Here is a 16,102-nt window from a genome sequence, read left to right as displayed (position 1 = left end):
TGGAGCCAATGTAGATTTTGTCTCCACCACCCCCAAGCTAAAGTTAAATAGCAGGAGACTGTGGGCATGTATTTATATGGTGGTGGTGAAATGTGCTTAAAGAAAAAAGAGCAGTGCCCTCCAGGGGAAATGGTCTGAGTCTCCCTCATGCCAGTTTCAAAAGAGGAGATGCATGTGATGTACATTGCAGGAAGTTGTGCTCGTTGGTAGAGCCTATTATCTTAAGTGTATAAATAATTTACACATCTATATGGACCATGGACTGCATGCGTGTGGGGGTGGGGGGAGATTTTACAGCAGCTCCTCCTTGAAGTGAAAACAGTAGGGGAACTGTAAGGCAAATCAATCAGGGTATAACACTTCCACTGCCCTACCAGTGGCACTTCAGGGGTATTCTGGTTCATACTGGATTCTTCAGAGACTAACAGACAAAGAGAGGACTTTTGGATAATTCAACCAAGTTTAAACTGACTCCGGGCCTTCGTTCTGTTTCATGGTCTAAAGAGACAGACATGAACATGCAAGCACAAGGAAAAACCAGTTTTTGAAGGATTGACGCCTTCTAGAACCTGATGTTGCAAGGAGGGGGAGGAGATACATAAGTTTACCAGAGATATCTTTTGTTTTAGATGCTTTTATCTTAAGAATAAAGATGCTTGTTTAGCAGGAGCTGTGGGGTGACTTGTAACTGCTGTCCATACACTGGTCATAACTCTTGGAGAAAGCAAACCCCAGGACTGGGCTTTTAGGCAGGCTGGCTTGCTGGGGCTATCCCAGTGTAGATCAGGGAACCGTGCAGCCTGAAAGACCCCAGTCAGAAGGGAATGAGATGCAGGACTCCGCCCAGGAAAGGTGATGGCTGGGAGTTGGAAGTCTTTCCTGGGTGCCTTCCAGGGACCAGCAAGGGAGTATCAATAGTTACCCTGAAACTGTGACACCGTGTATATGCAAATATGCAAGCAGCTTTTGAACCAGGAGCATCTGGGACCAGGCCCACTAAGTGAAACTCTCCTGCTGCTCTGGGACAGGCTCTTCTCTACCAGGGAGAGCTGAAGGAATGGGTGTGTCAGGGCTGCATGAGATGGGACTCGGACCTCCATTATTAAATGGCAGTAGCGCCCACAGGCCCCAAGCAAGATTAGGTTCCCTCTGTGCCAGGCACTGTATAAAACACTAAGACTAGGTGGTTGCTGCCCCACACATCCTCTAGCCTAAGCAAAGAAAGGTGGGGGAAGGATACAACGTACAATGTGGGGAGTGAAATTCACCCCATGCAGGGAGCGCACTTAGGGTTAGGCACCACTCACATCCAATTTAAGCCTTGAAAACATGGCTTAAGTGCAAGTTCGCTGGTGCTAGGCCTTGCATCCCTGTGCAGACAGCCTGCCTGCCTGCCACACACAGCGCGCCCGCCACACACAGCCGGCAGGGAGCTCGAGGTATGTGCTCTGTTAGCTCCAGCTGTTTTCGCCCTCCCAGCCCAAGCCTGGACAGGCACCGGAGTAACCCCAGCAAACTCACCGAGGGTGGGACAATGCACCTGTGCAGAGTTACCTGCGCACAGGAGCTGGGCCTATATTTGTTGTTGTGCTTGGAGTTAGTGGAGAGTTGCCCTCCCCAGCTCTGGTGTCCATTTCTTTTTACTTTACCCTGTTCTCTATTCCCAAACACTAAGTCTCCAGCCCTGCAACAAACAGCAGGTGCCACCGCCACCTCCCTGGGCTACTGACTGACTAGGAGCTGGTGGGCGGGCGTTTCCCTGACAGGCGCAGAGATCCGTGGCATGCTGGATGATTTCCTAGGAAGCAAGTGCAGACCATGTTCTAACGGTACCTGCAGGTTCCCCAGACAGGCAGGCCCCAGGAGTGAAGCGTCACTTCAATATTTTCATCCCCTATTATGAGGTGGTTGGGGGAGGGGGGGAAGAGATGGTGTTTGAGCATCACAGCTGCAGCTCAGTGGAGGAAAGTAGTTTGCACCTCACGGATTCCATTGACACGCTTCCCTTGTATCCTTCCCACTTCGCTCAGCGGGCCAGTCCCTTGTATTTAGGGAAACAGATAGCATAACTGCATTGTCATTTCCCATAATACTTTGTGCATCTATAGCATCTTACATCCAAGGGGCCAAGCACATTAGACGTTAATGAAGCCTGTCACTACCATTCCTGTTATACGGCTGAGTAGGTTGAGGCAAAACAAGGTTCAGGGACTCATAAATTGAGTGGCAGAGTCAGGCATAAAATGAGTCCCAATAACTTGCTGTCACCGCCAGGTGTAACTGTCTCTACCCTGGCATGTCTGAGAATGAACAGGGTTTTCAAAGCTGCAGAAGGATGGATAGACAAATCAGCACAGAACATAAGACACACTGAAAGTGGCTCAGATGCTAGCTTCACAAACCACACAAGCTTGTATTTCAAGGGGTCTCTCCAGAGATGGGGCCAACTTGGTACCAAGCAGCAGGGGGACGTTCAGATTCAGATCTGCCAAAGGTGACTTGAGCCTGAGATCTGATTCTTGCAGGGAAAGAATCAAGTTTTCACCCTGAAGTTCAAACATATGACAGACCCCCCCACACGTATGCATTGGTTAAAGCAGCCAGGGAACACACACAAGTTGTTTCTGAGCAAGGATGAAGGAAGTTTCAAGTAAAGAATTCTACTTGGCAACAGCTCTTGGAGGAAGAAATAAAAAAAAAAAAAAAAAGGCAGCATATCCCAGACAGAACTCTACTTTATGTCTCTATTTTCTCTCTTTACAAGTAATTTCTCCTCTTAAATACATTGCTCCCCATTAGAGAGACTACTGGAGTTGGAAAAAAGACTCAGACACCTCTCATCTGCGGTGAGTTATACTCTAACGTGCTGGTGCTGCAGGCTGCACTCAGGCAGGATTCTCAGTGCAGTCAATGGGAGTTTTGCCTGGCTAAGAACTACATGATTAGATTCAAAAGGCAGAGTCAAGTCCATTGGAATCTTTCCATAGACGTCAATAGGCTTCAGATGGGACCCTAAATGCTGCAATATATGGTACCCCTTCTTCCAGCATCGAGAAGGCTGATATGTGCACACAGTGCCTTAGGCATAAAGCGGTTATAAGTTATTAATTGGACTAATCTTCCCAGTGCAGTATGCCATCTTCACAATGCATTAATTCAGTGTATTCACAGTTCCTTCATCCTGTGGGGTGTTCTATATTTGCAAGACCATGTTACACAACAGTCATACAGCCCTTTGTTCTCCATCTTCCTAGCTCTGGGCAAACATTCATCCACCCTCACAGCACAACTGTGAAGCAGGCAGAGAGGTTAAGTGACTAGCCCAAGGCAGAGAGGGAGTTAGTGTCAGGAATCTCGAATTCCAAGCCCAGCTCTGTCTCTTAGCCCTCTCATGCAAACACCTCTCTCTTTACAGAGGTGTTCTGGTGCCAGGCCTTTGCCTCCTAAACATAGGAAGCACCAGAACCTCCCACCCTCATTTCTCAAGCCCAGCCCTTAAGCACCTGAACCACCCCAGGTCACGGACCAATGATTCAGATCATGGCCCAGGCACAGCCTGCCAGGAACGTGAAAAGGCAGGGCACTAGGCAGTGTAACGCTAAGCTGCCTAAGTGCAGTTCCTCTAAGCCCTTTACTCCGGGAGACAGACAACAGGGTTATGGAATCATGCACTGTCTATCTGGATGTAACAAAGCTTCTTCCCATGGAGGAAACTTTCAGCACTAATGAGCAGCATTCCTTCCTCTGCAGTCACTTTAACAATGAAATCATAAACCACCCAAGAGTCCTGGTGGGCACTGGTGCATGAGAAGGCACAAGTCTTCTCCTGCAGCTGAAAGGAAAAAACACTCCCAGGATCATCAAATAAAATCTTCCCCATGTCATGGGCCAGATGGGTCCATTGAAGTAAGAGAGACTTTTGCTATAAACTGAATGGGGCCGGAGTTCAGCCTTCTTTGGGGTGGGTCTACACACAAAATGCCCTTAATTAAAAGGTTATTTTGATGCAGATTTACATATATTGGTGCAACTTTATGAGTGGATGCTCTTAAGTCAGTTTAAACTAGAGCTGGTTAAAAAAAATTCAGTGGGGGGGAAGGGAAGGGGAAGCTTCCCACTAGAAAGACACCCAAATTTGACACAAAAGGTTTCACAGGAACATATTGAAGCACTTCATTTCAGACCTAGTCAAAGCACTAGGTTTTTTATTTTATAACAAAGTCAAGAAGAACTTCAATAAAGTCATTTCAATATTTCCAAAATGAAGTATTTCAGAAGTTTCATTCCATGGCAAGTTTCCACTTTTAGTCTCTTGTTCCAGTTGAGACTATTTCAAGATGTCAGAATTTCCCCCAGATTGGAATTTCCAAGTTTCAACCAGCTCTAGTTAAAGACTAGCTTAGATTAGTTTGACTTGTTAAAGAATTTACAGGGAAAAGCTGAAGTAATATAACCAGTTTTAAACAGGTGTTCAGACAGGGATTTGCACAGGGTTAAGTCAGTTTTAAAACTGTTTTAGTTTAAGTTAAAAACTGGTGCAGCTTCTGTGTTTCGACCAGCCCTTGTCTCTTAAGAAAGATGAGACAATTAGTAGGAAAACAAAGTTGATCTTAAGGACAGAACTGCAAATAAAAACTGTACTTAGCTCTTACCTATTGTTTTTCCAGCTGCAGATCTCCATGTAGTTAACTGATGTTAGAGTATCCTTACCCCCCATTTTATAGATGGGGAAATGGAGGCACACAGTGATTTTATTTTTGTGCCTCAGGTCACGCACCGAGTCAGGAATAGACCCGAAGTCTGACTCCCAATTCAGTGCCCTTTCCACTAGAGGTCACTACCTAAAATCCTTTTTACCAGCCTTCCCCCCCCCCCCCCTCCCCTAGGAGACATGATTTGATTGAGTCAAATACCCCTGAGCACTTATGTACCGATAGCCAACAGAGGCTAATTCTGAGCAGAGCCCTTGAATCAGTATTGTAACAGCTCCATTAGTTCCTCCCGCAATGCTGCAATCTCATCTCTTACACCTTACATTTTTAGGTCATTCATTTCTACTTTTCACTGGGTCCGGCACAAAGCGAGATCCCGCAAACTTAGCAGGCAAAATCATTTACACAAGAACCAGCAAACAGCAAACTCATTCTGTCAAGGCAATTCCCAGTGCAGTAGGATGCTTCTATTCCTTGTTTCCAAGGGGGGGAGCACTGAGAGAATCTCTCCCCTGTTCTACTAGTACAGGGGTATACATATTGCTTTGACAACTCAAAGCCAGCTCTGTTGCATCAATATAAATGTTCCTCAGAGGGCCACATCCTGCAGCACTTGCCCAGACAAAAAACTCCCATTGAATCCTTACTGGGGGAAATTCACCCCCATCGCAGAGGCCAGTGCCAGGCCGGTGCACCACTTCAATTCTATTTCAAGGTCCAATTAGGTCAGTCTACTCATGGGCTTCAGCCTGCATTCCTTGCCGTCAGTGCACCACTCCATCAGTGGGAGCAGTGCACCATCAGGCCAGATGTGCTTCAGGCAGGAGGGTAAATACTCTGCTGGCAGGGGTTCGCAGCACCTTGCAGAACCACTTAAAGGGTTAAGCAGTGCATTGTCTTGGAGTTTCCCCTGTGCATCAGGGCGACAAGCCTGCCTTTGTGAATATCCCTGCCGCAATAGACAGATTTCCCACACACACACACACACACACACACACACACACACACACGTTCGTGGGCAGCAGCCCACAGCTGAATCTACATTCATGAGCTTTTTGCTGTTGCTAAATAAATGTAAGATTATTTTCAAGGTCACTTGTCCATCAAACATGGACCAGGTAAGGGTTAAAGCGAGGATGGAGGCTGGGTTATGTTGTAACACAGTATAAAACCCCAGCTAGTGCCTCTCCAAATGGGGGAAATGCTCAGCTGCTGTGAATTGCTACAGCTCCACCGACTCCAAAGGCGCTATGCCAATTTACACCAGCTGAGGATCTGGCCTCATATTCCTAATGAGGGCTTTGGAGTAACTAAACCGGCTACCCCTCAAGACTCCATCTCTGGTGGCACACCAGGCCCAGTGCATGATGGGACACATCCACATCCCAGAACCGGGCTCAGATGGGACGTGTTCAATAATGCTGATTAAGTGCATTAATGCAAGGAGCTCAGTCTCCAGAGACACTTACCTCAGTAATAGTGTGCCTCTGAAAAAAGGAAAGTTCATTCATACCAAGCCCCATAAATAATAGCATCCACAGCCTGCATTTCTGCTCTTAGCCTTGCAATACTATTCTCCCGGCGAATAGTTAAAATGGACGATTACATGAATTATGCAGAGAGGAAAGCTAGTTGAAGGGAACATTAAGGCCTCAGAGGCACAGGATTTAGAGACATTTTCATAAAAGGCAGGCAATTTTAATCACACTTGAATAATTTATATGGCATTTATAAAGATATGGACAATTTGTGAATTGCTTTATTACTTTGAATAATAAAGTTAATCAAAAATTAAAAAAAAAAAAAGTCACTCAAGAACAGAGAGGTAACAGCACCCTATTCACTCCCTTCCTGGCTTGCAAAGTCTGGGATACCTGGCTTCGCACCCCAAGCCAGTTCTTTTGAGCAGGGAATATATTTATATAAATAAAAGTAATTTATAGCAAAATTTCTGCAAAACCTAAGACTACCACACAATAGTTACAAAGGGCTCATTTTACTGAGTGTTTGATATCTCTGACCTCATATTTCTTTGTTATTCTTATGAACAGTGTGAAACCTTTACATGGATTGAATTAAGAAAGTGGAGTTTGTTTCATACAAGTTAAGAATGATGGGTAAGGAGAAGTTAATCACCACCCCTCCTCCCCCCAAGACAGGAGGATTATGTGACTCTCCCAGGAGGTTCAGATTGTGTGGGTGGAGGGGTTTTTGCTTAGTGCAATTCAGGTAAGTGTGTAGAACACAGAGCGCACATGTATGAGCCTGAAGAGACCCAAGCAGAGGACTGTAAGCATAGTGACCCTGAGAGAACCCAGAGAGGTTCTGGGTTGAGGGTGGTGACCAAAATGAAGCTTGGCCTGTAAGATACGACATTACTCCTTTTGCCTTAGTTCCTCTTGCTTTCAGAGGAACAGGACTTTGTCCATTCCTTGTATAAGAACAATATCGCAGCCAAGAAAATACCAGATTCCATCATCAATTTCTACTCCTAGCTGGAACATCCCCAGGGCTCCAAACCTTGGCTAGCTGCTCTGGTCAAAAAGCGGTAATATTACACACACAAGAAAACAGGAGCACACATGCACAAAGACACCAGAGCAGCAGAAAGGGGCCTTAGTTGAGTGAGTCTCAGATCTTTGTAGTGCAAACAAGGGGCAAATTTTTTCCTTTGGGATTTTTTCCTGTCTGGATATATTGTCATTCCCCCTTCACAGTGAACACATGCAATAAGATCAGGGAGTCAATGGCGTCCCAAACTCAGTGCTGGGGAAGAAAAGCAATGTTTCCAAAAACTGAAAGTCAAGTTTTTAGAAGAAAGATTTGAAAGTCTATTTTTAAGTGGATCATGTGAGAAAATTAAGAATTAGAAGAGAAACAGGCCTAGAATTTCCTTACCAAGTTGGAAAAGCATTTGGAAGTCAGGCAAAGGAAGAGAAGGACAGGACTGTGCCCAGAGCATAAGGTTTACATTTCCAAACAGAGAGAACAGTGATGAGTAAAAGTCAGAGATTAAAATTACCCTTTTTAAAAAATCAATAGAGTGAATCCATTTGCACTGAACCAATAGAGAAGACAACTAAGATAATCTTTGTTGCAGTCTCAGGAGAGACTTTTAACAGAGCAAAAAGACAAGGAGATAGAGACATGGAACACCATGACCAAATCCAGCAGTTGTAGTCTTTAATTCACAGTTTGCCTGGTATTATTGGCAAATCAGTAAACCTCAGAACAGTGAAAGCCAAAGCAAGAGTGGAAGTAGATTGCCTTCTTCATTTAATTTCATAGATTTGCTCATGTCTAGGTCTTAATCCATGCTAAACTAAACAACAACAGAGGACACAAAGGTCAAGCATCTTACAGCTGGGCCACGGATACAAGAATCTGGACATTAAAAATTAGTGCTGGTGGAGATTTTCAAAGACAAACAAGCTGGTGTCACATGAATGAGAAATAAAAATGCACAGATAAAAACAATTGAACAGAAATAGTCTGGTGGTTTACATCTTAGCTATAGTCTACAGATAGTCCAGAGCAAATACAAAGCCCACAGCAAATACAAAGCAACAGTTTAAGAGTCAACATGGCTAAAGATGGGGAGATCCTGGCAAGCCACCTGCCTGGATTTTAAAAAGAAATTTAAATAAAGGAGGTAGGAATGGGACAATTAATTACCCCAATTAAATAAAAGTGGGCCTTATTCATTGGATCCGTTACTCCAAATTTACACCTGGTGTCACAACTGAAGTCAGTGGGTTTCACTGGTGTAAAACTGGAGTAACAGTGGTAGAGGTGGCAGTTTATTACATTTATAGAACCTGATCCATGCTCCTCTGAAGCCAATGGCAGCCTGTCCACAGACTTGACTTGGGCCCACATCATACTTTAACACAAGGCCCTTTACAAACATGTACATAGAATATCATTGAAATCCAGCCATCCCAGGGTGGAGGGGAGGACAGCAGCCAGCAGTCACATAGTGCTCTGCAGGTCACTGAGGTGGGATAAAGATGGTTTGATTGAGGACACTGGGTTAAACTCCCTACTTTTCTGAGAAGCGCCATTAAACTTTTGAAGCTTGAATCTTCTCTGCCTTGCTCCTCGAGCAGTATGGACACCTGTGCAGACTGGCTCTCAAATACTACCCAGATCAGGATTCTCCACTTACAGCTGTGCTAGCATTGAGCACACGCACACATGCAAGGCAGAGCACATTAGTCCTTGGAAGACCATGATCTTATGTGAAAGCAGCAGGCACCACCAGGGGTGCTGGAACAATTTGTATAGTGGGGGTGCTGAGGGCCATAGAACCAAACTATGACCCGTCTATCACAGAAACCACTTCAAGCCAGGGGTGCGGCAGTGCCCCCAGCATCCCTAGTTCCCACACCTCTGGGCACCAGCACACAGAAAACATGGAACTCAATTCATCTGCCACATAAAGAGGAAGGGCTGAGTTAACTCTGCCTGGATTTGAACTTGCAGTTCCAGAGAGGCACAACATCTAAAACCCAATGCTTACGCAACAAAGCTATGGATTATATGATGTGGATTAGTTTTCATACATTGATCCCTTCCCTTCTTAGAGAGCCTATGTGACTCAAGATGGGATAAAGTGCGGGTGGTGCACAACTTGCTGAAAACACAAGCAGACTTCTCTGAAAGCCACAATCAAACTGTTGAAGGAAGAGCGCATCCCATAGGAACCAGTCCCCTCTGACGGTTCTAATCTATACAGATGATTTCCTGTAACAGCGGCAGCTCATTCAGTGCAAGACAATGGGGTGGGGGGGACTGAGAGCCAACAAACGATGCTCCAGTCAGATCTCCTGTAACTGGGCTGGCATGTGGGTGAGAAACCTTAAGCAAATCACATCAAGACGCGTAGTGGGCTAATGGGGCCAGAGAAGGAAAGCTTTTCAAGACTGTCTAGACTCTAGACAACATATAAAAGCAATATGGTTTTTAAAAACCAGCCAAATGCTATGAGAGCTGGAACAACACAAAGTGGCTAATGCAGGAGCCAGCATTTAAGTTTAGTTCTCTTTGCCTATATAGGAACATAAGTATTGCCTGATGGATTGAAATGGGTCCATTTTGTCTTGGACACCGGCCTGCACCAGCTGCTTCAGATAAAAGGTTTAAGAACCCACAGTAGGCAGACAAGGGAGATAGTTTGCCTCTCCCCTCCCCTCCAGGTCTCATCCTGATCTCTAAAAGCCAACTTAAACCTGATGCATACGGTTGATAACCATATAAACATCCAGGATCTTTTGGGATCATGCTAAGTTCTCAGCCTGCATGACTTCCAGGGGCAATGAGTTCCCCAGTCTAATTACACATTGTGTGGGGGAAAAATTCCCCTATTCTTAGTTTTGAATTTCCCACCTGTTAATTTCATTGAGCTGAGTTTCATTGAGATGCCTCTTGTTATGTTAGGAAGAATAGAGGCTCCTGATCTACCCTTTGTTATTTTATATACTTTAACACATAGTCTACTTATGGGAGCACCCCTATCCTAGCCTTGTCCTTTCCTCCATTACTGCCTGACAGGCTCTCACAGGGAGGGAGAAGAGATCACTCCTGGAGTTTCAGGATAGTGTTAAACAATGGGCAAAGTTACCTCGGTTCCTGACTCCGAAGGGGGAAATGCACAATCACTGAGTGTATCAAATAGCAAACTAATGGGGATGGGAGCCATTACTGTTCTCTCAATACACATAATGGTGCATGAGATGGCCATGATTAATTCAAGGAAGAGAGAGAGTCAGGGATGAGTGTTTCCCCATCAGGCAAATCTTTAACACTGACAGATTATTATGAGCATTATGGTAGCACCTGAGAGCCGCACCCATAGAGCAGGAGCCCCTGGTCCTAGGCACGTTACAAACAGAACAAAAGCCTGACTGCAGGCCCACCCTGAGTTTATTTTAAATAATTACTAGTTGTGAGGACATTGTCCAGCCAGCAAGATCACTACATTCTAAGCACGCTACTCACCATCCTGCTCAGTTACTCTCTGGTGACTTTTTAACCAAGAGAAAACAAACTTTTTTCCCCTTCAAGCTGTCAGAAGTGCTTTAAAATGCTTGTTTCACTTTGCATCTTTAACATTTTAGGTACACCTCTGGGCAGCTTCCTGCTTTAGAGTATCTTGCTGGGGTTAATTCAGGACAGCTTGTATGCGGTCAGGTGTTTCCTTCAAACGCACAAAGCAAGGAAGCTCTCAGCCTCATGTAACCATCTTAAATATTCACCAGGCGTCATGAGTATAGCTGCATCAGAAACCCAGAACTCATGTCAACCCCAATCCAAGCAAAGCCCTTAAGCACATGCTTCAGCACTAAGCATTCAGCTGGTCCCTTGACTTCTAGCAGGCTCCTCATCCTGAAATTACACACTTAACTATTTAGGATCAAGACTTTAAAGACAATCACCAAATGCAAACTGGGTCATGCAGTCAGATCGCTGGAGGGTGACCCTGATATGCAGATAAAAGCTAGCAAACATCAGGAGAATATCATCTTATTCATGAGAGCACGTTATATTTTAAAGGAGCCTTACTTCTGGAAAGTTGTACTACCCTTCACAGACCAGTAGAATTACTGGACCTTTCTCCTTCAGATCCCTCGGTAAGACTCACTTACCCCAGCTACCTACAAAACACAAGGGATACAAGTCTTGCCACTTTAATGATGCTGGGATATTTAAAGCAGCAAACAGGAGATCACAGAGTGGGGTTTCTCCTGGTTGCCAAGGACACAGAGCACCACACCCAGTCTCCTTTAAGAGAGGTTGTTTTCTTAAAACAGGCAAGAAAACCAACAGAAAACAGTCATTTGACTCACTCCTTTGTCTCCTGCATCAGGGCCTCTAGCATTCCTGCTCCTTGCAGCGTCTCCCTTGCAATCAGCACGGCTCCTTTCTTGCAACACCAGCCCCTTGCTCCACGGACCCGCCCACCGTTAGCACCACTCCCCTCCCGCTTCCCTTCCCCAGGCACTGCCTGTCTCAATCACTCTCCCTACCCACCTCCTTTCCTGCCCTTTATAGGCACAAGTGTAGCCTGCCCCCCCCCCCTTTAATTGGCTGACTTGGGCTCACCTGCTCTGACTCGGGGCAATGGGCCCAGCTCTACTCTCACAAAGCAGCTGCCCTGTGACAGTAGCACAGCTAAAGGAACAGAACCCTCCAGTAGAAATGTGGTTTTACCAGAGCAAGAGTGCTTAGGCCAGTATAGCGTTTCCTGGTTCCGGGAAGCTAAATGAGCTGTACAACTCTGAGCACTTTTATACCCGTGTAACTGTGTCTACACTAGGGCTTTTAGTGACAGTCGTGTTGGTAGGACTTTGAAATGTAGACGTGGCACTTGGGCACAAAGAGAGTGTCTGCAATAGCACACTTTGCCTTGTGCTTCCTCTTCTGCTTGTTTCATTCACTTACTGAACCTCTTCATTAACCAAGACTGTCAGTTCTTTGGAGTAGGGGCTATCCTCACTGCATGTTTGCACATGGCTATAAACAATGGGGGTCTGATCCCGGCTTGGGACTTCCAGGCAATACAGTCAAAATTCAGCTCTGTGTCAAAGGCAAAGTGAGCCTCTGCCGCAGTTGAGCAATGATGGCAGGAGTAAGCTGGTCTCTGATGGAAAAATAAATAAAACATGAAGATCATCCAATTGTCAAGTAAGGTAATAGATCCAATTGTGTATTCCAAGGACTTCCCCCCTCCAATTTGCCTGGGCATTTCTTCTGCTGTGAAATCACATAAGCAGATCATAAAACGTGTTTCTGCTGACATGGTTTGTTAACTGGAAAATAGTGCTGAAGAAAGAAAGCCTAGTGAGGAAGCCAAAGGATTTTCCTTTCCTGGAGGGTTCTTCTGCCTGTCAGCGTATTCTGAGAACAGGAAGAGAATAGTTGCTAGGGATTATTTTCTCATGCAAATCATGGGCCCTGTCTACAGCTCTCACTGCTGGGAATAATCCCATTGCAATTAATAGGACAGTTCCCTTGAGTAGGGGAACTTAACCCAACAAGATCCATGATGCCGTGTGTCTGCCTACAAAGAGAGAAGCCAGCAAACAGCCTGACACTAGTCTGCTCTCAGCCCTGTCTGCTGCCAACCCAATGTCTAAAGCCCTTTCACTTCTGCACAAGGACTCAGGCATGACACTTTCAAGGCTTCAGGGAGGCTGTCCCAAGATAGCAATAAAGGGAGTGACATGACCGAGGTGGTCTAAGAGAGAGCAGCACCTGCATCATTGTCCTTGCAACTTTTAGTGAACTCTTCTCTTGGCCAAACAAAATCAGTGTAACTAGCAGCAGCAGCAGCCGCCTTCTTCCCCGGGCTGCTGCTCTGGCTGAAACCGGGGAGACGTAGCAAGGATGAGAGGGTAGTATGCCCCCCCCCCCAGCTATTCTGGTCTTGGCCTGTCTGATGAGACTCCCAAACAGCACTTTTTATCACGCTAAGCTGCTGGGAGAAGACGACGCTCAGAGAGGCCTTGGTGAGGTAAGAGCCAAGCCTCCTATCAGAAACGGGAATTTCAAGAAGAGAAGGTAGGGATAAATGTACTCTCTGCTGCAGACGGGTCAGAGAAGCTCTACTCACTCCAGTGTACTTGGAAGTGGAACAGAGATTCTGTAAGAAAAGCCACTGCAGGCGCACAGGAACAGGAGCTGGAGTGTGATCCTGGCTCTGCTGAATCACGGACATGGAGGGCTGGGAGAGACCAGGCGAGGTCTTCTAGTCCAGCCCCCTATCCTGAGGCGGGACCAAATACACCCGGATTAGGAGTGATCAAGAAATCTGGACCTTGACAAACAAATGATGGGTCGAGATGCAGTCAAGGCCCAGACTCCAGAGAAAATTAAAAACCAACAGTAGTGACAATAAGTAACTCGAATGATCTCAGGATCCTTCAGAAGCACCGGATGGTCCGGATCTGGCCCAGGATTGACTGATTGACTATCCCGGCCCCAGCCCATTCCTGATAGGTTTGTCTCGCCTGTTTTGAAAAACCTCCAGCGATGCGGATTTTGCAGCCTCCCTTGGGAACCGAGTCCAGTGCTCACCTACCCTTATCATGAGAAAGTTGTGCCTAAGTCTCCCTGGCTGAAGATCAAGCCATTACTTCCCTTCCTACCTGCCGTGGGCATGGAGAACAACTGACCACACACAGACGAGTCCTCTCTGCCCCAGCCCCGGATTTGAAGCCCCACAGGCGGTCAATGCAGCCAAAGGCAAAACTGATCCGGAGTTCAGCGGAGCCAGGGTTTCCCCTGCCTCCTTACCCGACTAATTCTGCAGCAGCCCGCACCGAGGGGAGAGTTAAACGCTTCGCTCCGAGCAGGAGAAGGAGCCGGGGCTTCACGGGAACATTTCGCGGCACCAGGCGCTGGAGCTGGCGGTGTCCCAGAGTCACTGTCAGTCTGGTTTGCAAACACGCCCGGCTGCTGTTGAAACTGCGCGTCTGTCTCCGGTCCTAATCACACCCATTAGTGCCTGGGAACAAACCGGAGCGGCCAGCCGCGCCCGCCCAGCGCCGCCTTTCGCTAATCGCTCGGCTCTGCGGGTGGGCCGGGCGGGAGCTCGTTAGACCCTGGGCCTGGGGGAGCCGAGAGAGTCTCGCGGAAGAAGGGTTTGGTCCTAGCAAGGAAGTGCAGCCTGCAGGAGGCGCGGGGCAGAGGGCGGAGAGCGGCGTTCAGCGGGAAGTTAAACGCGCACCCACGGAGCCGGGTGAGCCCGCGTAGGACCCGCTGCTGTTACAGTCCCCCCAGGACACAGCAAACTCCCGGCAGGAGGTTCGCAGCCGGGAACAAACCGGGTCATTGCGGGCACCGCTGGCGGCCCAGCCCAGCACCGACCGCTCCACTTCCCGGGACTCCCCCCCTGCATCCGCTGCCCTGCGGAGCTCGGGACCCTCGTCCCATTTTGAACCGGTGTTTATCCCCCCCGGCCCCGCGGAAAAGCCACCCGAGCGGGTCCCCCACCTTGTGCAGCAGATCCTCATCGTAGCCCGGGCTGCCCGCTCCATCGGCGCCCATCCCCGAGCCGGCCCGGGCGCTGCCAGCCCCGCTGTGCCCGTCCCAGGCTGGCCGCATCCCTCCGCCGTCTCCGTGCGTCGGGGCCGAGCGCCGCTGCTGGCCGACTCGCCTGCTGCTCGCGGCCGCGGGAGTCCCCTACCTGGCCCGCCCCATGCCCGGCCCCCGGGGCTCCGAGCGCGGCGCAGCCCGACGCCGCTACGGCGCGCCCGCCCCGGGAGGCGGGGAGCTAGGACGCGAGGGTCCGGAGCAGAGCCGGGGACTGCCCAGGGCAGCGCGTGCAGGAACCCGGCCGCCGGGGTGGAGCCAGAGAGCCGCAGAGGCCGGGCCGGCTGTCAGCACCAGGGACAGCGCCGAGCACCGGGGACAGCTCCCGGGACCAGGCGAGGCGCGGCTGCAGTTCCCCCGACTCCACAGCATTCGCCTCTGCGCTGGCGCTTCCAGCAGCGCCTGCCCCACAGCGCTGTGTTGCGATGCCCGGCGCGCCTGCGGCAGTAACGGGGGAGGCTCGGGGAGCGGTGCTGGGCTGCCTGGTTCTTCTCTGCACCGGCTGGTGCCCCTGCCACGCAGCAGCTGGTCCCAGCCCCCTGCTCGCAGCAGCAGCAGCAGCAAATAGGCGCTGTCAGAGCCGCTGTCGTCCTTCGCGCAGCATTAGCGGGGAGGGGGAAGGAAAACGGGCCGTTTCCACACCAAGGGGAGCTCCGCAGCCCGGGATTACTCAGCAAAAGCGAGCTCAGGTCTTGCAGGCCGGTTTATTTCTGCACACAGCATAAGGGCGGGGAGGCGGAGAAGGAGGATCGTGACCTCAGCGGTAGCATCCCGGCGCTCACTGAGGGTGTGCAGCGGCCGAGACGCTGGGAAAGACGCAGCTGTCGCCATAGCGCTACGGGCCATGGGAGCGGCAGCCCGGTCCCAGGCGGGTCGGTCCCTCTCCTCGGCAAATCATGCACCACGTAATTCCTCTCTCAGGAGCCGCCAGAGCCTCTGGCTACAGGGGCGCTATCAGACTCAGCTGTTGGAGACGGGCTGGGTGCAGCGCCCTGCGCCTGGAGGATTTCGGGCTGAGTTTTCCCCTTCCACTTTTGCTTTTTACATTCCCCGTCCTGCAGGAAGGAGAGCTCTGCCAGGAGCCTCCAGCGCCCCCCAGCCCCAGCCAGTCACCCCGAGTGATCGAGTCTGCTAGAGACCTTCGGCCGGTAGAAACAATCCCCTCGTTTTCTAGGCATTCTGAAAACGCTGACGGGCAGGTTGCAAGAGGGAGTTTGAATAACCCTGTGCATTGCTCGGCCCTTGCACCAGAGCTACGATTTTACATGTAAACGGGTGGGTCACAGCTGGGAGGG

General features: G+C 48.8%; 1 protein-coding gene across 3 annotated transcripts in view; it reads right to left on the bottom strand.

The window, feature by feature from the left end:
• RAB37 (RAB37, member RAS oncogene family) overlaps positions 1-15,687 on the bottom strand; it is a 60,211-nt gene extending 44,524 nt beyond the window's left edge. The window contains exon 1 of one of the 3 annotated variants that reach the window (XM_067547495.1): positions 14,709-15,687. In XM_067547495.1, coding sequence (XP_067403596.1) covers positions 14,709-14,819 — 111 coding nt within the window. In that variant the 5' untranslated portion in view covers positions 14,820-15,687. Of the gene's footprint in view, positions 1-11,560; positions 11,676-14,708 lie in introns of those variants that run through there. The other 2 variants (XM_067547494.1, XM_067547498.1) reach the window with 2 other exon arrangements.
• Between the last annotated feature and the right edge of the window lie 415 nt (positions 15,688-16,102).

This window comes from Emydura macquarii, unplaced genomic scaffold (assembly GCF_026122565.2).
Source record: "Emydura macquarii macquarii isolate MOO-44397 ecotype Brisbane River unplaced genomic scaffold, CSIRO-AGI_Emac_v2 contig_1230, whole genome shotgun sequence".
Taxonomy (NCBI): Eukaryota; Metazoa; Chordata; order Testudines; family Chelidae; genus Emydura; species Emydura macquarii.
Note: the sequence above shows the minus strand (reverse complement) of the source record. Positions and strands in the feature narration are given on the sequence as shown.